The sequence below is a fragment of the Erpetoichthys calabaricus genome, chromosome 17 (assembly GCF_900747795.2).
Source record: "Erpetoichthys calabaricus chromosome 17, fErpCal1.3, whole genome shotgun sequence".
Classification (NCBI taxonomy): domain Eukaryota; kingdom Metazoa; phylum Chordata; class Cladistia; order Polypteriformes; family Polypteridae; genus Erpetoichthys; species Erpetoichthys calabaricus.
In genome coordinates, this window is record NC_041410.2 from 57,252,896 (window position 1) to 57,279,807 (window position 26,912).

At 37.5% G+C, this 26,912-nt stretch overlaps 1 protein-coding gene across 1 annotated transcript in view; it reads right to left on the reverse strand.

The window, feature by feature from the left end:
• vps13c (vacuolar protein sorting 13 homolog C) overlaps window positions 1-26,912 on the reverse strand; it is a 608,306-nt gene that overhangs the window by 429,075 nt on the left and 152,319 nt on the right. Inside the window, exons 16-23 of the mRNA XM_051920790.1 lie at window positions 25,725-25,787; window positions 21,352-21,487; window positions 12,410-12,504; window positions 11,736-11,878; window positions 5,392-5,584; window positions 2,215-2,329; window positions 1,653-1,789; window positions 1,432-1,564 (exon numbers count right to left, since the gene is read on the reverse strand). Coding sequence (XP_051776750.1) covers window positions 1,432-1,564; window positions 1,653-1,789; window positions 2,215-2,329; window positions 5,392-5,584; window positions 11,736-11,878; window positions 12,410-12,504; window positions 21,352-21,487; window positions 25,725-25,787 — 1,015 coding nt within the window. The remainder of the gene's footprint in view (window positions 1-1,431; window positions 1,565-1,652; window positions 1,790-2,214; window positions 2,330-5,391; window positions 5,585-11,735; window positions 11,879-12,409; window positions 12,505-21,351; window positions 21,488-25,724; window positions 25,788-26,912) is intronic.

Consider the following 26,912-nt stretch of genomic DNA (forward strand, 5'->3'; position numbering starts at 1 on the left):
ATGTATCCAGGGCAAGGTCCAACATGCAGATGTTGCACATCCGCTTTTGGGAGTGCACCAAATTAACACCATCAAACAACATAATTTACATGACAGTTCACTAGTCATATGCATAAAATGTGCACAACACATGATATTTTGCTAAGATAATGTTAAATATGTACTTTCAGAATAATCAGCGTACATCATAAACAGGAAAATAAAGCTACATGAGAATGACGTTTCAAACTGAAGACAGGACACCTGACTAACGTATAAGGCAAAGAGGCAGGTTTTTAATTCAAAAAGTCATTCCCATGATACTTTCTTTTCCTTTTTTTCTGTGGACTTTTTTCATAGTAGGATAGAAGAATGAAACCTATCAATATATGTTTTCCTGGTTACTAGGTTTTGGAAATTTCCCTTAGGTTTTTGTTGCTCAAATTTGCTTAATTTCCTCACTTAATCTGATTTGGATTGTGCTTTTTCTGACTCCAACAAAATATTTACGAAGAGAGAACAATGAGTTAAATTAAAGATTAGAAAGCCGGGAGGTGAGAAAGTATGCTATGTAAGCAGTTGGGCTAACCATCTGATAGCTGGGAATTCACAGCCAAGAAAGCATGTCAAATAACTTAGCAGAGTTGTTGTTTTGTTTTGTTACATTATCTGTACATTTATCTCTTTTTTTAAATACAGGTGCCAATTCTGTATAACATGGTGCATGTTTCCCTGGGTGCTGAGATAATTTGTCCAGTCTCCTACTTTGATTTGTTTAAAACATAGCCCCTTCTGTACAAGAGGTTGTGTAAATTATTTTTTTTGTACTGATAATAAATTCATTACATACACAAATGTCTTTTAAGGTGTGTAGTTAAGAATTAGTAGTCCACTTGCAAAATAAATGTAAAGGTACTTGCAGAAAATTAGTAAATACAATGAAAACAGCATTAATTATTCACCAGTTATTACTGAATTCTGAAAGTTAGTAAAGTCAGACACAGACTAATCATATCAGAAATCTGTACACACTTATACTGATGCAAAAAACAAAGTTGCCTAAAACTGACATATATTTACAACTGGATATTAGCTTAGGAATGATTCACAAGTTAAAAATGCGCATGTGTCATTTTTTGCCCAGATCTCCGGGAATGTATTTATGTTTAGTTCATTAGTCATAATCATTTTAATCTAATCAATACTACATTTCTTGCATGTGTCTTGGCAGTCAGCTCTACATTTCCAAAAGGGTTCCAAGTAAATGCTGAGACAGCTATCCCACCACTATAGATTTTGGTGAATAATATATCCAAACATTGAATAATTAGATTTTCATCTTACTTGCTGAAAATTAGTTATGGCTGTATGCAATTATAATATTCATTTACAGAACCTGAAAACACCTTTTTCCCAAGTAAATAAATTATTGTGAATAAAGAAAAAACTTACCTGACTTGCTGTATAGAAGCTGGACATTCTGAAGCTCTAAGTTAAACTTTTCATAAGCTCTGTCTAGGATTTCTTCAATTGGGGACAGGGCAGGTGACAGAGGCTGCCAAGTACCTTGATTTAAGCTGTTGAACTGAAATATGACACACCCAGAAAAAAAAAGCAAATAAATTGGCAGAAGATCTTTGTTTATATGATTTTCACTTGTAAGAAATTCATACCTGCAAACAGCCAAAATCTATGATCATCAAGTTTGATTCCTTAGCATAAAATCCAGTTTGAGGCACAATCAAATATGATGGACTTAAACTTATCTTAAGGTCAAGAACTTTGTGGGTGTCAATAATGTAAGTTAAACCTGAAAATAAAAATAGTAAGAATTGTGTTGTAGAACAGATGTGACAAATTCTCAAATCAGAAATACTTTAATCAAGATAAAAAAATTCTTAAGCAAGTTGTTAAACTATCAGTAAGTGTTTGAATCATGTTAACACAAAATTACTTTTTTGGCTTTAATTTCATTTTTCTCTATTCACAGCCACATAATACATCTATTTTACTGCTAAGTAGAAAATATGTCTAAAACTCAGTCACAGTTCTTCCCATGTAAGGCAGACTTTTAAAACTTTGGATTTTTCAGGGGTGGAAGTAAAACAATGTCATATTAAAAATAAATATTTTTAAAATATAACTCCCCTTGTACCCGGACACTAAATCATTATGTATGCAGTTAACATTAAATAAGGGAAAGATGTAAAAATGCAAAACAACGCAAACTATTACCTGATGCAGTCCTCTCCTTGATTTTTTCCAGCTTCATCAATGTTGCTGAAGCTATTGTCTCGAGAATTACTTTTTTCTCAGTTTGATAAAATTCAGTCAATCCAATTACTGTTTTCTTAATTGAAACAAAAGATCAGAACATAAATTACTTTGAAGTTAAATGTTACTTTGTATAATGTTTTTCAGAAAAGTGAAGTAACTGTTTTATGTTCTTACTTAACAAGAAATGTACTTGGCTGCAAACAACTAAAAATACTGACAATTACCTATAATATTTTAAGTAAATATACTGTTATATACAAATTTAGGATACAATATGGTTATGATTAGCTGCTAAGACATTAAAATTATAACTACAGAATTCATCATGATGAAATTATTTTTCTTTTTCCATTTAATATGAAACTGTGTTTTAATACATATGTTAATTTAAAAAAAAAAATCACAGAGTTTTGTTAGAACATCCTGCAGATCAGCAAATTTTACATTGTTGTAGATTAGTGTCCCAGGGCAAATGAAAGTAATTAAGATTGACAGCAATAAATCTCCACAGTCTACAATAGTCGCCTGCTTGCTGGATAGCATACTACTGTACTCGTATTGGCCAGATACTTTGGTGAAGAAAAAAATGCAATAGCACATAGCTAAATCTTCTTGGCCAATCAAAATGCAGGACTAAACAGGTTAGAACCAAAAAATCTTTGATTAGACAACATTTATCCAAGTGCTTATTTTTGCTAGAAAATGCTTTTATGAACCTTTAATGTACTTTCCATAAAGAACTACACACTGGGGAATCTTCTAAAGAGTGGAAGTTATCAAACAATGTTTCATTATGGAAAAAGGTGATTGGGCTGACCCTATTAACTATGTGCTAGGCTAGCATATACCCCAGGTAAATTAATGGAGGCAACTATTAAACAAAATATCAAGTGTTACTATATTAGTGAACAGTTAAAATGGGTTTGGACAGGTGACACATTTTATCAAAGGTAACAAATTTTTTTCTTGGATTTTGTAATGATAGGTACTACATAAATGTTGGTCATCAAACTCAGAGAACTGGAAAGAAAATGCTTGGGATAAACACGAGTATAAAATTGTCTCGAACAACAAATGCAAAGTCTTAGGGTGCAAGGAATTAGACAACGATCGAAGCAAGGTCCTCCAGAAATCAATGCTTGAGATGCTACTTTAATTTCAATAAATTATCTAGAAAACAATACCTAAAGAAGTGGGTTACGTTTTAGGATGCCAGTAATCTTGGTGAAACAGCAGATACCCTGGAGTGAACAATATTATTGCAAATGGGCATGGATAAAATTCAGGCTTATACACAAATACACAGAGGGCAAGTTTAATGTTAATAAACATAACCTGTTATGCATAGCAAGTAAAAATATATGGTATAATTACGTTATGAAAGTGTATCCTATAAAAAGTACACAGGAGTCAGTGTAAAAAGGCTAATGGTCTGGATTACACAGAAGGAAGTGCTGAGTTCAAATCAAAGACTGTACCATGACTATATGAAATCTCATCCAAAATAATGTGTGCTGTTTTGGTTTATACTACAAAAATATAGAACAGTGATAGAGAAAGTTCAGAGAGGAGCCAGTACACTTACTCCAGAACAGCAGAGAATGAGCTATGAGGAAACATCAAAGGAGTTGAATATTTTGAGCTCAAGAAAACTGGTAAACAGATGACATAGTGTTTAAAATTATGAAGGAAAAAATTACTATAGACACCTGCAGTTACTTTAAAAACAGCTCTTCAACATAAACACGGAAGCACAAATGGATGCTAGTTACTTTACTACACACTGAGAAACATAGGCCCATGGAACAACTTACCAAATAGTGTAGTGAGCTGTAGTACTTTGGAAATGCTCAAATTTCAATTTGATGATAGTCTGGCAAAGGTTATGTGAATATGAGCTATGAATGTGACTTTCAAACTAAAACTGTGCAGATGGGCCAACATGATCTTAAATACAGAAAAGCAAAGGGTTATGGCACAGGAATTTTTTTCCAAGTTAGATAACATTAAAACTTGTGTTTGTCAATGATGAATCCTGGGTCTACTGATCATTTTATATAAATTATCTAAATAAGAATGGACAAGCTAGTTAAATCTGCAGATGACAAACTGGGGGACTGATAGGTAATGTGTAAATCAGCCAAACCATCCCATGATACTGTATCATGGACAGAATTTAAAGATATCTGGATGATGAAGTTTAATGAATGGATAGATGGATGGATGATGGGTTACATAGCATGTTTTGTTGAGTCAAGGGTGATTATGCTGTCTTCCTTTTGAGGCCTGACCTGAAACACTATGTGCGGTTTGAGTCTATAGATAAGAAAAAAGCATTAGCACTGAAAAATAGCCACTACTCTAATTTTAAGACTGTGTGGTATGAGCTATTAAGAAAAATTAAATGAATTAAGCATATCAGTATAACCAAGTGAAGGTTGATAGGTCACATATTTATATGAAAGGGAAGTAGTAAAGTACATGCCAACTGTTACTTTAAAACAAGCTCTCCAACAAGAACACACAAATAGAAGATGAGTAAAGATAAAAATTGCACTAACATTAGAAATGTTTCCTTTTTACAAAAAGAGGAGATACATAAAAAATGTTTTGAAATAGATTAGTTGATACTTTAGGTTCCTTTAAATTTTCAGCTGACAGAATTTCTTTAATGGAAATTGCAGTGTTGGGCTGATTCTTATTCTCATAAAACCATTTACATTCTCATATGTTTAAGTATGAATAAAATGACATAAGAAGATAAATCAATTTACTTGATAAAAACACAGTTGAGAATTTAACAGAATACAAAGTATTCTAACCTTGATACTATAAGCTGGCCAAGCAATATCAGTCCTGGAGGGCAGCAGTGGCTGCAGGTTTTCAATCCAACCCAATGGATTAATTAGAAACCAATCCAAGGTCCAAGGTATAGTCTCAGACTTTGAGCAATAAGTGCTTTGTCAGCAATAACTGACATTCTCATTTGTTGGAAGAAAAACCTGCAGCTACTGCAGACCTCCAGGATCAACACTGCCTAGCCCTACTATAAGCTATATATTTGCTTTTGTAATTTGTTTGCAGAAACATGGACTGTTTAAAAACAAAAGAACAATACAATGACAACTGACTTACTGCATCATAGATGATTTCAACAGGCTGTGACCTGACGAGCAGTAACTGGTCAGCAGTGCTGTTTTCTGGGTTGGTTTCAAACACAATACTAAGCAAAGATGATGTAGTATCTCCAACAGAAGAGATGATTGATGGAATGACACCCTGCTGTTTCAGCCCTGTTACATGCCATTTGCCTAATTTCACCTCCATTCTGATAAACAATGAAATGAAAAAAAAAAAAAAATTAGGCAACATATTTATAAATGAAACCCAACACACGCACACACATCCAACCAAAAATGCAGAGGGATCTAGGTTCCTGAGACTGAAACAAATGTTCTGTTTTGTCAGCATGAAGGTCAGCACATTTTTCCCATGCATGTGTGAGTTTTACTCCAGGTACTCTGGTTTTCTCTCATATCTGTAAAGTAAAGGATAGATTGATTGGCGATTCCAAAGTGATCCTGTGTGAATGGGTCTGTGTGAGACTGAGCCCTATGATGAACCGACACACTGTCCAGAGTTGTTTCCTACTTTGGGTTCTGTGACCATAAATCGAATTAACACTAGAAAACCCAGAAGCCTACGAAAAAACTCGTAATCTTGGGCCACCTTAAATTCCTTCACACCACGTCATTAGTGTCTTTTGTTTTGTAAATGTGTCGATCAGCACAAGCAGCCTGCTGTCCCATCCCCCCACCACCACAGAAAGGGCAACAAGTTCTCCCAGCTCAAGTCTTGTTTATCTCGGTGTGAAGTGCCTGGAGTTGTACAGGGTAAATAATATATCTTTATTTGGAACACATGCATTTCATGTGTGTTCTGTGTCAGCAACGATCTATGTAAATGTAGGATAATAGGAAATGCGAGAAATGCAAGAAATGTTGAACACATAGCTAAAACAAAAAGTTTTTGCATGTTATAGTACTAATGACAACATTTTGACATGAAGTGTATAATGTGTGAAGACTGAAGTCCAATATCAAATAAACACTTTCACAAAAGGTACACGTATAACAAAACATATGCGTTTTTATTCAAGAAAATAACTGAAGAAAACAAAATCGGGTCAGGGTACAACTATTGAAAAAATTGTGTGAATTTCCCCTTGGGATTAATAAAGTATCTATCTATCTTGACACAACCACTTGGGTGGTGCAGCAGTAAAAACTGCTGACTCATAATCAAAGGGTCGCAGGATTGATACCAGGTGCCTCCCAAAATTACAGTTTTGAGTAGTGAGCTGTTCTTATTGTTATTATTGTACAATAAAAACATACATTTGATTTGAGTCTGCAACAGCCGGTGTAAATGTGTACTTGTAAAGGTTAGTGCTTTGTTTTATTCTCTCAGTCACAGTGAGATCTGACACTGCTGTTTTCAAATAAACATGTGCTATAACAGAGGTGAACTCAGACAAGGATGAGGCTTCTACATTGGAAAAAGGGAACGGAAGTTCCCCCCGCAAGAAACGTCCACTCACACATAAGAACAACGCAGCTGTATGGTGTAATTAAGTGTATTACTAATAAAATATCGGAGTTCATCATTTTAGATAACCAAGCAATTTCTCACAATGTATGTACCACTAACAACCAGTATTTAGAAAAATAAAACCATCTGTCCTTTCAGCAAGCTTTCACATTTCAAAGACATAGCCCACAAAAAACAATACCTCATCCTACCCACCTCTCTAAAACATATCATCACGTTTTTGGACATTCAGTTGCAGTACACATTCATTCACAGTCACACACTCACTCTTCACAAGTCCAGTTTGAAGTGGTCTGTCATCTTAACATACAGTAAACCTGACTAAATGAAAAAGTAAAAGTAATGTTTAGGATATGTAAAGAAACCTGTGTTTACTTTGGAAAAACCTATGCAGACGGTGCATCAAATGGGGTTTTAATGTGTCTTTTAGGAGATAAAATACAGCTTGCATTCAAAAAAAGTGAATATACACTACGGCTGACATGTTTGTCCTGGGCTATGTGCTGTGATGCTGTTATGGCTGTGCTTCAAGAGACCTAAACAGCCCTGTTATTTGCAGCTCCTCAGAACAGGAAATCATTACGCATACAGGCAGCGCCAGACAGAGACAGAGGCACACAGGCAGCCCGAGAGAGACAGCCGCGCACACACACAGGCAGCGCCAGAAAGAGACAGACGCACACACACAGGCAGCGCAAGAGAGAGAGGGAGCCACGCACACACTCAGGCAGCGCCAGAGAGAGACAGAGGCACACACACAGGCAGCGTGAGAGAGAGCCGCGCGCACACACAGGCAGCGCCAGAGAGAGACAGAGGCGCACACACAGGCAGCGCCAGAGAGAGACAGAGGCACACACACAGGCAGCGCGAGAGAGAGCCGCGCGCACACACACAGGCAGCACCAGAGAGAGACAGAGGCACACACACAGACAGCGCCAGAGAGAGACAGAGGCACACACACAGGCAGCGCCAGAGAGAGACAGAGGCACACACACAGGCAGCGCCAGAGAGAGACAGAGGCATACACACAGGCAGCTCCAGAGAGAGACAGAGGCACACACACAGGCAGCTCCAGAGAGAGACAGACGCGCACACACATGGGTGAGCCCGAGAGAGAGAGCCGCGCGCACACACAGGCAGCGCCAGAGAGAGACAGAGGCACACACACAGGCAGTGCGAGAGAGAGAGCCGCGCACACACACAGGCAGCGCGAGAGAGAGAGACAGAGGCAAACACACAGGCAGCGCGAGAGAGAGACACGCACATACACAGGTAGTGCCAGAGAGAGACACATGCATACACACAGGCAGCCCGAGAGAGAGACCCGCACACACACAGGCAGCCCGAGAGAGAGACCCGCACACACACAGGCAGCGCGAGAGAGAGACAGACGCACACACACACACAGGCAGCGCGAGAGAGAGGGGGCTGGACTCATAAGGTAGGAAGGCAGTTAAAGAATGCACTGGGCTTGATTTTGTTTTCACTTCTGTTTACAGCGATCACTTCATAGCGTGCATTGTTGCAATGTTACTTTTCTTTTTACTTTTTCAAATGTTCATTTTTTTCCCTATGCTTAAAACTCATTAAAAAAAGTGTTTTTAGCCAGCGGTTGGTAGCGCTATAGCGCAAACTATTGCAGTGTTAGTTTTCTCTGTTGTTCAAGGTTTTCTCAGTGTAATTCAATGTTTTTACATTTAGTTTACTATTACGCTGTGCATTCTATGGTTTATTTAACTATATTTGTGCTTAAAAACTTAAAAAACATATATTTACATACAGTTCGTACAGTCTGGAACTGATTAATTGTATTTACATACAATCCTATGGGAGAAATTGCTTCGGTTTACGACCAGAGTTTTGGAACGAATTATGGTCGTGAACCAAGGTTCTACTGTATTCTTTTCGGTTATGACGCACGACCGCGTCCACCATCGCAAACTGTTTTATACGCCATGGTCTTAGAGTTGGTGGGCGGGTCTCTGTCAGTTGCTCTTGCGACCGGGCACATGACCAGGCAGTGTGTATGCTTCGAGTGCGAGGGTGGACGCGACAGGACCATCTAAGAAAAATCGTGTTGCGGATGTGAATCGCTGTATGCAGCGTGTAAAACAGTTTGTTTGCCGCAGATGTGAATTGCTGTATGCGGCGTGTAGAACAGTTTGCGAGGGGTATCCCATGATCTTACAGTTGGTGGGCGGGTCTCTGTTAGTTTGTCTTGCGAGCGGGCACATGAGCTGGCAGTGTGTATGCTTCGAGAGCGAGGGTGGACGCGTCAGCACCATCTAAGAAGAATCATATTTGTCGCAGATGTGAATCGCTATATGCAGTGTGTAAAACAATTTGTTTGTCGCGGATGTGAATCGCTGTATGCAGCGTGTTAAACAGTTTGCGAGGGGTATTCCATGGTCTTAGCAGTGTCTATACTTCGATGTGAATCGCTGTATGCAGCATGTAAAACACTATTGTATGTTGCCCTCTCCAGAGTTACATCTTTTCATTCACCTACAGTCGTATCCTCAAAACCAACCCCATTTGGACAACTGTGTCTTTCAGGAAGCGTTCACCCATCAATACATAATTATGCAGCGTATGCTACGCCGCGGGTTGGCTAGTTTCTTTTATTTCTGTCTGCATATTATGAGGTGATGTGTGATGCAAGTGATCTTGTCTTTTATATTAATTATACTTTTACTTGGATGTAGACTTGCTGATTTTCCATTAAAAAGAATGGTGATTAACTGGCCTCAAAAATCTTGATCATCTGCAAGATGATTGAGACTGGTGGTTCACCCACTACCAAGAAAATTGGTGTACACAAGAATGCTTAAATCTGAAAAATTTATGTTATATCAGACAAACTTCTCTTGTTCTTTAGTCATGGAAAATGATAACCATGCAAGTTTCCCTTTTGCATCAAGCAGCAAAAAAAACGGTAGCATGCTATCTTTCATTTAATTTTCTTTGATATTGCACTTCCTGTGTTGCGATTAAGTAACATGTGCACATTGGATGACTATGCTGAAACAATATATCATCCATCCCTACACAGTAGGTGCAAATAACTATATCAATAACAAAAACACAAATAATATATTTATAAATATGAATTTGTATCAAATGAAAAGTAGTAAGTTAGGTATCAGGTAAATACTCATTACACATTAAACTGGACAGCTAACAATGAAACAGTATTAGTGTAGCAAGAAACAGAAACCCTTTAAAATAAAAAAAAAGCAACTTAAGCACTCTACTAGATAGAGAGGAAACAAAACCTTGTGTACTTAGGCTCAATGGCACAGCTGCAGTTTGCTTAATACTTCTGAAAGGCTTCCACTCTTCTGGAACTAGTTCGAAGTGCTATATAATTGTGCTCCAATTGCATTAACAAGAAGGATGAATTAAACATCTACAATTAAGAAAATTCTCCATATTAAATGGAAATGTTACCATCATGCTGTAATTCTAATTCATGATTTCATTGTCTCACGTCTGAATTGTTGTAACTTGATCATGACTTCTCACTCATACCAAGAAATTAGCAGATAATACTCCTGTTCTATTACTTTGACAATTGCTTCCTTTAACCATTTGTATTCAATGTAAACTTCTCATATACAAAGGAAGCACTTAATAGCCTTGCCATTTTTTATCTTTCTAACCTTCAACCTTATACAGCAGCTTCTTCCCTCAGGTCTTCTGGCACCAGTCTTTATTCTATTACCCAGTCAAAACTGTCTACTGCAGGAGACTGGTCATTAACTGCAGCTGATCCAAACTGTTGAACTCTCTTTCTCAGTCTTTCTGCAAGTCTTTTCTTTTTTAAACCTGATTTCAAAAATGTCTATTCTCCCAATATTATCATGCCTTTATTAAGACTTAATAGTTTTATACATCACAGTTATTTTGCTGTCTTACTGTTACATATTTTACTTGTACATTTCAAATGTCATTATTGTTTATATTTGCATTGTATCAACTAAATATTTTGTTTTATCCTCTGGTATTCTCTGCTATTTGTTGTGAATATTTGTTGTTTAATTTTTTAAAGTCACATTGGTTTTGGGATATAAATTAAACCTTTTATTTCTAATGTTAAGAAATGAAAAACATTTATGAGATTGAAGAGATCAAAGGCTAAAATAAATATTATACATAATGAAAAAAATGTATCAAAAAACTATTAAGAATTTAATGATGTTTTATTACAAACCCTTACCATGTATTAATTCATCCACTTGTTTAAAAGATCACACTAAACTGGCCTAGAGTGATTGAGTGTGTGTGTAAATATATTTACTTTCAAATCTAAAAATACCTGGGATATTCGTAAAGAAGAAGATGCAAAACATTTGACTTTATAAAATATGAAATGCAGACAACAGTAGAAACACTGATGATTTAAACTGTAAACTTTTATCACAACCTACTAAAAATAAAATGTAAATGCTTGTTATCTGCAAACATCACTGAAACGTGTAAAAATGATGATAAAAAGCAATGCATACCCTTTTCAAACATTTACCAATATATATATCAATCAACAAAATCTGTTTAATAAAATAACATGTAAACAGTGAGCTGGAGACTATCCCTGGCAGGACTGGGCACAAAGGTGTAGGGTACTAATTCAACATAAGACACATACACACATACATGGGGAGAATGTGCAAACTCTACACAAGCAACCACTGGACTAAGATTCTACTCAAGTATCCTAAGTTACAAGCATCTACTGGACTAAGATTCTAGTCAATTATCTTACGTCATAAAGTAGCAGCACTAACCATTTTGCTACTATGCCATTCATTCACCAACAAGCAAACACAATTTGATAAATTGCAATTTACAGTCAAATCTTAACTTACTTTACTGCTTGAGCTCCTGGACGTTGTGAAATTCTTGTACTTAGATCAATCATCTGCACTTTCAATATTTCTGGAACATTATTCTCTTCTCTTATAGTAACAGAGGTACTCAACAGTTTAAACATTACTACATGGGCGACATACTTAAAAATGGAGAAAAAAGACAAACATTTCCTATTTGAATACTTAAAGGATATTTAAGAGTTACAAAAATCATGTTGTAAAATATAAAATTTCAGCGATTATTTACATAAAGTTATAGTGAATTAACAATAAAAAAGGTATTATAAGACAAATAATATAGCAAACTCATACTTAACTCCTAGCAATATACATTAATGTTTCAATGAACTGTATTTTATTTTTACAGTACCACACTGAGGAATTTTCCTAATTTATTCACTAAAATAACACAGATCAATACTTGACGTGCCATAAGTGGGTTAAATAAGCAAAGTAGACCTAGATTTTTAAAAGACTGACTAATTATAATTCACAACTCACTTCCTCTTTGAATTTTCTCATCTCAATTGGTGTAATATTTATGTCTATTGATTCAAAGGTTCACAATATTTAGGATTAATTTTTCCTATACTTGCTACATACATTATGGACATGTACAGATTCATCAAGACAACTACATAATAGAGTCACTTAAATAAAAATTTTCTAACCTCTTTAGGGAAAAATAAATTGTGTGAGGTATCGCTGTAACCAATTGCAATGCAAAGTTTTTCCTTTTCTTCTACAGTTAGCAGTTCCTCAATACCTTAAAGAAAAAAAATCCATAAATTTAATTTTAATAGATTCTATTCTGCTGGAGTATGTGAATTTCCCCTTAGGGAGTAATCAAGTATCTATCTATCTATCTATTATTTAAAATTCTTTTTAGTCTAAAGTGTAACTGACAAACCACACCTGTTGCATTAACCAATATGTCTGATACTGTTAACATAATATTGAAAAAAATAAAACCAAACAGATTCAAATCTGTCACAATTAAGTAATAGATTGTTTATCCCACCTTTTACTATTCTGTAGCTGCTACACAGAATTCCTCTTGTGAGGTAGCTTATAAATTAGGAAATATCTAAATCATTTTATAAGCAATGAATAAATAGCATAAGTGCACCAAGAGTTAAAATCAGATCCTCCACTAGGGGTATATGTTTTAGTGATTTAATTCAAATTAAAACAAAACATAACAGTTGTTCAAAAACATCTTTGCAGTGTAAATTGCTACTTACTAGAGATGTGCTCTCTTGGAAATAAAGTTGTTTTGATAAATGATATTATACGAAGTGTAAAATCTGATTTGTGAAATCTTAACAGGGGGATCACCAAACAGTTTTACATTCCTTCATAAATCAAGAGATACTGGTTGAGAAGGAGGTTGCTTTGGAATAATTCTGTGTAATGAACTGCAAACTGCATCAAAAACTGTAGGAGAATTTACATCATTTGAGGCACTCAAATTAAAGTTAAACCAGACTCAACTGTAGTATACAGATCAGTTGTAAATTATGAGCATGAAGTGTTGATGGGGGATTGTAATATACACATTGATGTGCAAATTTACACTTTCAGTAAAGGTTTAACTCATCTGGATTCTGCCAGATTGTGAATTGCCCTACTCACAGTCATAGCCACACGTTGGATCTAATTATTACTTAGAGATGTGGGATTCAAAATTTAAATATTACTCCATTAAATGAAGTTATTTCTGATCACTAATTACATTTGATTTGTTTTTGCTTTTACCAGTACACTATCAGATTAAAACAAAGGATATTGTGACATCCAGATTGTAACTTTGCATTAAAATCCATAGATATTTTCAGAAACCCAAGCACCATTGTGGAAAACAAGCTAGATCAACTAACATCATATTAAAATGCGACTTTGAAAGAAAATTTGAATATAATACCTACCCTTAAAACAAAAGTGATTAAAGCACACAAACTTATACTCCTAAATTAGAAAGCTAAGGGAGTGCAACCAACCTTTAGTTTTTCCAAACTACATGGACAGAGATTGCTAAAAAGTGTTTAAAACAGCTCTTTTCATATCCTGTTGAGACCATTATTCAAGTTATTGTCTGTTTTTTACCTGCATTTTTTTTTTTTTTTTTTTTTATTATTCTTTAATTTAATATTTTTTGCTGCTGGAGTATTATCTAACTATCTATCTATCTACTATTCTAGATTAATAGATAACAACAATTAACAATCCTCGGGTACTGTTTAACATGGTAGAAAACTTTATAAACATTAGCAGTGCAGACTTTATGAACTTCTTTAATGAGAAAATTGATAATATTGAATCCCAGATCTTAAGAGTTACCTCGCTAGCCAAATATTACATTTACAAATCCAGCCCTACCTTGCACACAACACTATAGCAGTTTTGTTTTATAAAAGAACAGGAAATTATTACTTTAATTTGTAAAATAAAACTACTGCTTGTTTTTTTTTTAGACAAAGTGCCAGCTGTGGCAGCCATGCCCAGCCACGATGCCTGGAAGGACCCGGAGAGGGACTATACCTCTCCTGGGCCACGAGGGGGCAGCCGCCCTGGTATGTATGGGGGTCACAGGAACATAGCATAGAAGCTCAATCCTATTGGGGCTTGTGGTCACCACAGGGGGACCCCCCGCAGGATTGTGGAGCCCTGGACAGAAGGAATTCCATGGACACCCGGAGTGCTCATGTGGCACTTCTGCCACACCAGGATGTGCCACCAGAAGATCGTCAAGGAGCACCTGGAACACATCCGGTGCTTATAAAAGAGGCAGCCTTTCTCCTCTCAGGAGCCGGAGTCGGGAGGAGGAAGACGAAGCTTGGGAGGAGAGGAGTAAAGGCTAAAGGAAGACGAAGAGTGAAGGAAAGAAGGGACTAAGTTTGGGCAGATTAGAGCACTGTGTTGTGTGCAGGATATTTATGTAAATAAATAGTGTGTGTTTTTGGACATTCAGCGTCTGTCTGTCTGTGCCCGGGGGCCGTCTTATCACACAGCAAAACTTGTGAAAAACTCAATGGATTTTCTGGCAGCACTCGTTCTTAGCATTATTAATAGATCATTACGGAAAGATGCAGTTCCTGATGCACTAAAAGTGGCAGTTATCTGACCATTACTTAGAAAGCCAGAGATGGATCCACGTACGCTTAATAATTATTGACCCATTTCATATTCACCACTTTTTCTATTAAAAAAAAAAAAAAAAAAAAGGCTTGAAACAGTAGTTGCCAGTCAGCTTCAGTCTCTCACATCACAATTTATTTGAGAAATTCTATTCTTTTTGGTTCAGCACATGTTATAGTACAGAAAAAGCGCTAACCAGTATAGTAAACGACATTCACAAATAAAGGAAATTCCACAGTAATTGTTAGTTCTAAGCACAGCAATTGATACTAATTCCCCATTTTATTTTATTACATGGGCTGGAAAATTAAATTGGGCTTGCCGGCACTGTCCTTGCCTGGTTTAGTTCTTATTTATCAAATCGAAATGTGCTGACTTTATGAACTTCATTAATGAGAAAATTGAAAATACTGGATCCCAGATCTTAGTGTTAACTCGCAAGCTAAATATTACATTGGCAAACCCTGTCTCACCTTCTACATAACACTTTAGTAGTTTTATTTTGGTAACAGAACAGAAAATCATTACTTTAACTTCTAAAATAAAACTTGCTGCTTTTTCTTTGGATTATATGTCAGCAAAACTGGTGATAATTTATCAAACTGATTTCAATATATACAGAAATGTGTTGCCAAGTGAGATATGGTGTCCTGGAGGGCTCAGTACTGGGACCCTTACTGCTTTCACTTCACCCGCAGCTCTGGACATGGCGGTGGTCTGGCTGTAATTCATCGGATTGATTTGCAATTATCACTTCTCTCCCTTCCTAAATTCTCAACTTTTGAATGCCTGGCAATAAATTGCAAGCATCCATTTTTTATAACAATACTTCGTATTTACCGACCACCAAAACAACACCCTGATTTCATTACGGAAATGAATGAGCTGCTGTCATTTTTCTTTACAACATCATCAAATGTTCTGATTCTTGGAGATCTGAACATTCATGTGGACACTCCCTCTAATTACTCTGCTGCTCAGCTCTTAGAGCTCCTGGACTGCCTAAATCTGAGGCATCTTGTCAAGGTACCCACTCACAACAAGGGCCATACCCTCAATTTAGTCATTACTGATTCAGTCCTCATCTCAGACCTCCAAGTACTTGACCTGGGTGTTTCTGATCATATAATTGTCTCAATGGATTTACCCACAAATTCACTATACTCTAAACCACAGCACTGTATCCGCTTCAGGAACCTGAAAAAAATTAATTTGATTTAAATGCCGACACTAAGATCTTCTCCATTGCATCTCACCTTTCTTCTGTCAGTGAATTAGTCGATTACTACAACAATGGGCTCCACAACATCCTTGAGACCCATGCCCCAGTTAAATCACGAATGGTCTCTTTTGTAAAATCTGCCCCGTGGTTTACAAGTGAGCTTCGACAGATGAAAACAGCAGGGGCGAGCCATCAAGCGCCGTTTTGTTGCAACCAGTTCAACAGTCCACAAATTAGCTTATCGGGAACACCAAAAAAACTACTCCAAGGTACTGACCACTGCCATATCTCAATACTATTCAAATTTAATCAACAACAGTCCTGGAAATTCCAAACAACTTTTTACCGTGATAAATCATTTGCTCGATCCTCACACCTATGCCTGTAATAATTTCACAGAGGAGCAATAATGCAAAAATGCAATAATTTTATTGAATATTTCACCTCTAAAGTGGACAGCATCCGCTCCTCATTGTCTGCCTCCAGCCCTCCATCGCTGGATGTTTCTACATCAAAGCCAATAGGCTGCCTTTCCCAGTTCCTCTGTACCACAGTTAAAGAAGTTGAGGACATCATACAGAGGATGCGACCTTCAACGTGTTCATTGGACCCTTTTCCTACTCCTCTGATAAAAGCTAATGTATCAGATATAAGCCCTCTTATTGCTGACTTCATCAATCACTCTCTCCAGAGCGGCTTAGTCCCACTGGCCTTGAAAACCGCAAAAATTAGACCTCATTTAAAAAAATCTTCTTTGGATCCTGAAGTGATAGCAAACTATCGTCCGATCTCCAACCTTCCACTCTTGTCTAAAGTTTTGGAAAAGGTTGTTTTGGTTCAGCTTCAGGATTACCTCAAAAAATTCAATCTGTTTGAAAAATTTCAGTCTGGTTTCCGAACTTCTCACAGCACAGAGACAGCCCTGGTCAGAGTCACCAATGACCTCCTGATGGCTGCTGCCCTGTCTGGGGGACGTAAAGCAGGCTCCTCAGTAACTGCCGCTCCATCATCTTCAGCCTAGGGACACTGCAAGCGGTGGCTGGAGGGGGCGATTTCGCTGCTCACACATTGTAATGTCCCTTGGGTGGCTCTGGTTGATGAACAGGGTGGTGGGAGCTACACCCCATTCATTCTCAGTGGTGGGCTGGGTGCACAGCAAGCCGTGATCTGGTGTCCACAGTTGCCGGAGCCACAGCTATCGTTCATGTGCAGAACGGAGGCTTGACGGGGTGTTTTGCTGCCCGCCCGCCCACCAAGCTGCCGCAGCTACTGCTCCTCACTGGACGGAGGCTAGATTCGTTCTCAGTGGGCAGCTGGTGATGCTGCAAGCGGTGACCCATTGAGGGTGAATGGGGTGGCAGGGGGGCAGCATTGTAGTGTGCCTCGGGTGGGCCTGTTGAATGGGGGCGGTGGTGGACGATCCACTACCCGCCTTTGGCTGCACCCTGTTCGTTCTTGGTAGGCAGATGCTGCAGGCAGCATACTGTATGCAAGTGGAGGTGCCTGTGAGTTGGGCGAATGGTGAATCGTCCTTCGCCGCCCCCATTCATTCTCAATTGCAAGCCTGCTTGTACTATTAAGAACACAGCAGGAAGTTGTCTCTCGTCAGTACACCATACGTGCTGACAAGGGGTACCTTCCTGCTGTTATAGCGCGTACAGTGCTGTTCAGAAGACCTCATCTTTACCTTTTGTCTTCACCCTTCAACAATGTCTCTGATACACAAATCTGATGCAAGTGTTGGTGATACAGTAAAGAGGAGAAAAACCATCACCATGGAAAATACAAATAATAAAAAGTTCAGAGAGAGGTGAAACACCATCATTCATTAGCAGAGCACTTGGTTACAGTCAGTCAACAATAGCATTTATTAAAATAATGTACCTGTTCCGACTTACATACAAATTCAACTTAAGAACAAACCTACAGTCCCTATCTCGTACGAAACCCGGGGACTGCCTGTACAAGGACAGAGAGTGCTAAAAAGTATTGTAAGGTTTCTAAACTCTTTTGGGGCTACCCCCAATGGGATGACACACCGAAGCGCATCCCAAAGTGTGATTGCAGCATCTATGGAAGACAACCTATTGGTTGCTGAGGCAACCGTGGGCTCCACTAGGGCATCTTGCCGCGAAAACAAATCAAAAAAGATCACTGTCAACATTATGAGCACCTGCTGTCGATGGGTGATGCAAAAAACATTGTATATGCAGGGAACAATATTACTTGGCCACTAACATGATCACAACGCTGCCTGATTGCTGTTTCTGTGTATAGGAGAGTGGTAGATCCAGTTACAACAAATAACTGCGCTGTTCCTGTTTCAAGCTGCATAAAGCTGGTATTGCTAAAGTACTGAGACTCATACTAGTGTTTTGGGGTGCAAGACAGAGACTCACAAATCACAGTATTTAAAAAAGCTCTTTTTATGGCCTATTCAGACTACTATTCTAGATTAACAAATAGCAACAGTAACGATCCTCATGTACGGTTTAACATGGCAGCAAACATTACAAACACTAGCAGTGATGACTTTATGAACTTCATTAATGAGAAAAATGAAAATACTAGATCTCAGATCTTAGTGTTACCTCGCAAGCCAAACATTAGATTGACAAACCCTGTCTCACCTTCTACATAACACTTTAGTAGTTTTATTTTGATAACAGAACAGAAAATCATTACTTTAACTTCTAAAATAAAACTTGCTGCTTTTTCTTTGGATCATATGCCAGCAAAACTAGTCAAATTGATTTCAATATATACAGAAATGTGTTGACAAGTGAGATATGGTGTCCTGGAGGTGCTCAGTACTGGGACCCTTACTGCTTTTACTTTAAATTGTTTCATTGGAAGCTATCATTAGAAAACATAACATTTTTTTTTCACTCATGTAGATAAAACCCAACTATAACTTTCTTTAGGACCAAATGACTTTTCTCAGATGGCGTTCTTAAATAATTGTGTCTCTGGATTAAAGGAGAGGATGGAGGAGAACCACTTGTCTCTAAATACAGAAAAAAACAGAAACCTTATTTATGAATGATGCAGACCAATTCAATATTCTGTCAATTTATAACTTGGCTGGAATCATCACTAGTTTTACTGATTCACTACACAATTTAGGCATTATCTTTCACACTACCAAGTTATTTAAAACGCATATTAGAAAACTATTCAAAACACATTTTTCTTTCATCTTAAAAATGTCAGGAAATTAACACATTTTCTAAATATGCAGGATACTGAGAAATTAATTTATGCATGTATTACTGCAATGAGTTCTATGCTGGCTGTTCAAATTGTTCTTTAAGCAGCTTTCATTTATATCAAAATACTGTAGCAATAATCATTACAAGAACCGGAAACAGTGAAGACGTAATTCCAGTTCTCAAGTCCTTACACTGGCCCCCAGTTAAGCTTAGGGTCTATTTCATAATCCTTTTTTTAACATAATAAGCCCCGAATGGCCAGGGCCCTCCTCACTTACGTGAGCTTATTATTTATAAGCCAGACCATGCATTGAGATCACAAGATAATCAGCCTACTTATAACTCATAGGATTAATAAAATAACAGTGGGAGGTCAAGCTTTTAGTTTTAGAGCCTGGAAGCTGTGAAATGATCTGCCGGATTATCTAAAAGTTGCCCCTTCTGTCTCAGTTTTTAAATCCAGGCAGACAACTCACTATTTTAATCCAGTATACCAGGATTAGAGCAGCTGACTAGCTGTGCATAATGCATCCCTGTTTGTTAGTGCTTTGCACAAAATTATACTGTAAGTAATACAACATTTATAAACATATTAACTGTGTGGACCGTTCCCCAGGAATGCAGCTGACTGCAGTTTTTGATTTCTTCTTCTCTACTGTCAACTGGACAAAGTTCAACAATAAATTAATGGACAGATATTGTTATTTTCCATCATTGTTAGATTCTACTTTATTTTCTGTGTGTTTAAACATACTGTGTCTGTGTGTTTATGTGCACTCATTTTGTAATTAGTAATTTGCAAAATCTATATATACATGTTTCCTGAGAATTTGTCATAGCACTCTACACCTGCACTTACTGAAGAATGCTATACAAAAACTGAAATGAAAACTGAATTTAAGTACTAAAATCAAGTGCAATTCCTGCCAAATCTCACATTATCCATTTGCCTTCACAACAGCAAATCTGGGTTCAGATTTTGAGCGTACTATACTTCAAAACACCCCTGGGCATTTTATCAGTTAGTTAAATTATATGTACAAAGAAATATCACTTGGTTGTATGATATTTGCCTTATACAATATCTATATTGTATTAGTAGTTATTTACATAGTTGTGACAAACATCCATCAATTGCACCACTTGTGTCACAGAGGACGAGCTGTCACTTTCTTATTTTTTTGTCACATAAGACCAGAATCTGATACACATTCCTAAATGCTCCATTTGTATCTGACTTTATCTATTATGCTGTATCTAATAAAATAGAATTACAGCATATATACAGATCTCATTATCTGTAGGTTTATTATCACTAGAAAGGTATGCTGAACACAACAATATCGACCTATTCGAGTCATTTTCTAACAAAGAAAAAGTAGCTTGTTGTGGCAATCTTATTTACAATGGCAAGAAGAAAAGAAGTAAATTTCAAACAGCATCTTTGGGGAAAAAAAGCAAGGTGAAATTATAGTATGTTATGTCTAAATATTGAGCAATATGGAAAAAACATGACTTTTATCAGAGAGGTTTAGAATCTTAAATATACAGACACCTTTATGATCTTTATGGATCAGAAAATAAAAAGAATTATTTGTTCTTGTTGTATGTATTTATATATATAAAATTCTGGGCATTCAATACCTGAAGTAATTATAATAGAACAAATATTTTCACACAAATTGATCAATAACTTACAACTGCAAAACATACATCTGTCAAGAAAAGTTACATTAACAGTAAATATGCTTTATATGAATTGTATTACTAGGCTGACACCTTTATCCAAGATGAATTACAATATTTGAGACAAAATTGGTTACACTTCTTTTTGTTTCTCTTTATTTTTCTTTTCTTTTCTCACTTGCAGCACATGCAGATGAAGTGACTTACCTATGGTCACACCGTATCTGTATCAGGATCTGAGACTGCAACCTCAGGGTTTGAAATCAAAACCCTTAACCAACACTCCATTCCACTATTGTACAAACATTACTTGGCAAAAGATTTGTTCACAATGTTAAACATATCAAAAACTCACCTTGAGGTGCTGATGAATCTTCTTGTGTTTGTTTCTTATCTCTCTTGCCAAAAACACCACTAAACCATCCACCTGCCTGCTTTTCTCCTTTCTGTGGAGATTTCTTTCCTATAACCTTCTGTCCAGATTTAATCAACTGGGGATAACAGTAAATTAAAAGGTTAAGATTAAACTTAATTAAATAATACCCTAAACATTTTGATAAATTATTTGCGTAAAAAAAAAAGCGTGTGGTTTTACAAAAATCAGTAAATAGTACTTAAGGTTTAACACTAGAGTCCATGTAGCCTACGAAAATATTTGTAATGCCAGGCCACCGTTGCACCTCTTCATCAGTGCCTTTGTTTTGCAAATGTGTCAATCAGCACAAACACTGTGCTAACCCAACCCCAACAGAGACAGCTGAAGTCAGACTCAAAATTCTCAGACCTGAAGTGTCTTTATCTGGGAGTTAGGTGTCTGAAATTGTATAGGGTAATTATAATATCGTAATTTGGAAAACTTTCATATCACGTGTGTTCCGTGTCTACAACGATCTGTGTAAATGTAGGATGCCAGGAAATAAAAAATTTAAGTGTTCAAGTGACAACAAGATACCAAGAAGATAAGATTCACCAGCATTTGTGTGTCTGCTTATATCCCTTCAGTGATATCTTTTACAAATAGCAAAAATTTACATTGGGTGTTACAGACTCAAATCAAATGTATTTTTGTATTATATAACAGTAATAATAACAGCAGATCAATACTAAAAATGGTAAATGCTGAGAGGACCTGGGATCAAACCCACAAACTCTTACTCCTACACCAGCCAAGCAGACAGGTCTACTTTTTGTCGATTGATATTTGGGCTTCAGTTTTTACATATTAACAGCAACATATAAATTGAATAATTTATTTTCTTCAGTTATATTCTTGAATAAAAGCAAACTTGTTTTGTTATTCCTTTGGTGAAAGTGTATTTGATATTTGGACTACAGTCTTCACACATTATACACTTCACGTCAACATTTTGTCATTATTACTATAACATGAAAAAGGTTTATTTTAGTTATGTGATCAGCATTTCTTGCCTCCTGCAATCAGATAGATAGATAGATAGATAGATAGATAGATAGATAGATAGATAGATAGATAGATAGATAGATAGATAGATAGATAGATAGATAGATAGATAGATAGATAGATAGATAGATAGATAGATAGATAGATAGATAGATAGATAGATAGATAGATAGATAGATAGATAGATAGATAGATAGATAGATAGATAGATAGATAGATAGATAGATAGATAGATAGATAGATAGATAGATAGATAGATAGATAGATAGATAGATAGATAGATAGATACTTTATTAATCCCAAGGGGAAATTCACATACTCCAGCAGCAGCATACTGATAAAAAACAATAAATTAAACAGTGATAAAAATGCAGGTATAAAAGACAATAACTTTGTATAATGTTAACGTTTACTCCCCCGGGTGGAATTGAAGAGTCGCATAGTGTGGGGGAGGAACGGTCTCCTCAGTCTGTCAGTGGATTAGGGCAGTGACAGCAGTCTCTCGCTGAAGCTGCTCTTCTGTCTGGAGATGATACTGTATAGTGGATGCAGTGGATTCTCCATGATTGACAGGAACCTGCTCAGCGCCTGTCGCTCTGCCACAGATGTCAAACTGTCCAGCTCCATGCCTACAATAGAGCCTGCCTTCCTCACCAGTTTGTCCAGGCGTGAGGCATCCTTCTTCTTTATGCTGCCTCCCCAGCACACCACCGCGTAGAAGAGGGCATTCGCTACAACCATCTGATAGAACATCTGCAGCATCTTATTGCAGATGTTGAAGGACTCCAGCCTTCTAAGAAAGTATAGTCGGCTCTGTCCTCTCTTGCACAGAGCATCAGTATTGGCAGTCCAGTCCAATTTATCATCCAGCTGCACTCCCAGGTATTTATACGTCTGCACCCTCTGCACACAGTCATCTCTGATAATCACGGGGTCCAGGAGGGGGCTGGGCCTCCTAAAATCCACCACCAGCTCCTTGGTTTTGCTGGTGTTCAGGAGTAAGTGGTTTGAGTCGCACCATTTAACAAAGACCTTGATTAGGTTCCTATACTCCTCATCCTGCCCACTCTTGATGCAGCCCACGATAGCAGTGTCGTCAGCGAACTTTTGCACATGGCAGAACTCCGAGTGGTATTGGAAGTCCGATGTATATAGGCTGAACAGGACCGGAGAAAGTACAGTCCCCTGCGGCGCTCCTGTATCGCTAACCACAATGTCAGACCTGCAGTTCCCGAGACGCACATACTGAGGTCTGTCTGTTCACAATCCATGCCACCAGGTATGAATCTACTCCCATCTCTGTCAGCTTGTCCCTAAGGAGCAGAGGTTGAATGGTGCTGAAGGCGCTAGAGAAGTCCAGAAACATAATTCTTACTTCACCACTGCCTCTGTCCAAGTGGGAGAGGGATCGGTGTAGCATACAGATGATGGCATCCTCCACTCCCACCTTCTCCTGGTATGCGTACTGCAGAGAGTCAAGGGCATGGCGGACCTGTGGCCTCAGGTGGTGAAGCAGCAGCCACTCCATGGTCTTCATCACATGCGACGTCAGAGCAACAGGCCGGAAGTCATTCAGCTCACTAGGACATGATACCTTTGGGACTGGGGTGATGCAAGATGTTTTCCAAAGCCTGGGGACTCTCCCCTGTTCCAGGCTCAGGTTGAAGATGCGCTGTAGAGGACTCCTCAGCTCCAGTGCACAGGCCTTTAGCAGTCGGGGCAATACTTCTTCTGGACCCACTGCTTTGCTGGCCCGAAGTCTTCTCAGCTCTCTGCTTACCTGGGCTGCTGTAATTGTGTGTGGGGGGAAACTCTCGCCTATGCTGGTATCAGCAGAAGGATGGGTGAAGGGTGCAGTAATCTGAGGTGAGAGTGGGTTAGGGTGGGCAAACCTGTTAAAGAAGCTGTTGATCTGGTTTGCTCTCTCCAAGTCTCCCTCAATGGTGGCACCCCGCTTCAAGCTGCAGCCAGTGATGATCTTCATCCCGTCCCACACTTCCTTCATGCTGTTGTTCTGCAACTTCTGCTCCAGCTTTCTCCTGTACTGCTCTTTCACCGCCCTGAGCTGGACTCGGAATTCCTTCTGCACGCGCTTGAGCTCATGCTGATCACTGCCTTTAAAAGTCCTTTTCTTCTGGTTCAAAAGGCCCTTGATGTCACTTGTAATCCATGGCTTGTTGTTAGCTTAGCAGTGTACTGTTCTTACTGGAACTACAATGTCCATACAGAAGTTGATGTAGTCAGTAGTGCAGTCAACAACCTCCTCAATGTTCTCACTATGTGATCCCTGCAGGATATCCCAGTCCATAGTTCCAAAGCAGTCTCTCAGAGCCTGCTCTGCCTCAGGGGACCACTTCCTGAATGAGCGTGTGGTTGTAATTAGCTCCCTCACTCTTGGTTTGTACTGAGGCTGACGCAGAACCAGGTTATGATCTGCTTTCCCAAGCACAGGCAGCGGGGTGACACCGTAGACACGGAAGAAAATGAAATGCATTGTAAATAATAATGATATAATAATGATATATTATTTACCCAATACAATTCCAGACACCTAACTCCCAGATAAAGAGACTTCAGTTTTGAGAATTTTATGTTTGACTGGAGTTCAACTGTCTTGGTGGGGGATGAGTGAGCAGGCTGCCTGCTATTTGTGCTAATTAACACATTTGCAAAACAAAGACACTGATGACGAGGTGCGAGGGAATTTAAGGTGGCCCAGCATTACGAATATTTTCGTAGGCTTCAGGGATTCTAGTGTTAACACTGCATGTAGTAACTATTGCAGATAACCAAGTACTAATAATGAATCTATTTTTGAGGCACTTTCTTCATTCTCTTGCAATTGTAACATTCAATATATAGTATCATACTTAAACAGCCACGTTTAACTAAGTTTCAAAGAACATGAAATCATTTTCTATGTCATTTAGTGGAGTAGTTTTTTCTATTTCCCTTTATTTATTTATTTATTTTTAACTTTTACAAAAGCAACATTGTCACCCTGACAGGCAGATCATAGATTCAAGTGTTACTATAAAGGGGTAGTTTACTTATTGATTTTTCCATGTCCGCTATTCTCTGATGAAACTTTCTGCAAAGTTAAACCTTAGCTAAGCATAAATGTAACATTTATACAACAGAATATAAGTAAAGTATTCCGCTCCCTGTCACAAATTGACTGATTTATCTTAACATCTTACAATTCATGACAATTTTTTTTAAAAGTTTGATGTAACAGACTCAACATAGTGTAAATAACAATGGCCAAAATGTGCAAACACTTAAACAAGCAAAGAGATTAAACTTACCTCAACTTTTGCCTGCTGCCTGGCTAATATAATATTGAACACATCAAGTCTACTTTCAAAATGCTGCAAAAAAAATAGATGAGAGTCTTAAGCAATTTTGTGTTTTATTAAAAAAAGTCTTTAGAAACGAAAGTTTCCATGAACAATAAATTCTATTTAATAATTTAACATTTATTTTGTAGTATGTTTAAACACAAAGAACATATTTAAGTGTATATATGCCTAAAATTTAAAAGCTAAAAATGCTTTGCTAGCGGTGCAATTTAACACATAAATAAGTAATTACCACAAATACTATTGAGACTCAAGGAGAGGTGGGGAAATAACAAAATTAACACATTTTGACCAATATAAAATCATAGTTTTGACTATGATTTAACAGCTCACTGACTGTTAACAAGGTTACAGTCAGCGATCAACAGCTCATCAAATCAGATTTTCAAGATGTGATGTTCAAGATGTCTTGGAGAAATTTAAAGAAACTGGACAAGGTGAACACAGAAAATGCAGTACAAGACCCAAAAAGCTATCTGCATCTAACCAAGGATTCTGAAAGGTCGTTTCCTTTAGGAACAGAAGCAAATCAGTGAAACGTGTACCGAGCATCTGTAAAAGTCATGTCACACCAAAGTACATCCATCAAACACACAAAGAAGTCCTAAAATAAATAATCTTATAAGGCAACTAAGAAAACATTGTTGCTGAAGCACAACAAGCAGAAAAGACAGCAGCACACATAAGTCCATAAAACATTGAGCAAAACCAACTACAGAACATCTATATCTAAATTTGAATATTTTGTTCATAAACATATCAGTACATCAAAAAAAGTGGGTCAGAAGTACACTAAAGCCTGAATGTAGCCTTCTATGGAACACGGGGGCATCTCTGTCATGGTATATGCATGGTATTACAGCTAATGGTGTTAGTGTGATCTGTTCAAAAAACAAATAAATAATGATGGCATAAAATTAATCTTTAGCTGTGATAATGGCCCCAAAACACTATAAAAACTACTAAGACTTACTGTAAGTAAAGGTCTTTAGAAACAACACTAACAGTATCACATTGGCCACTTAAGAGCCCCAAACTCACCATAACAGAAGCTGTGTGTGTTTCACTTCAGATGAAGAAAAGTACAAAAAACAGCCACAGTAAAATAAAGAACTACAGCAAATCCTGCCAGAA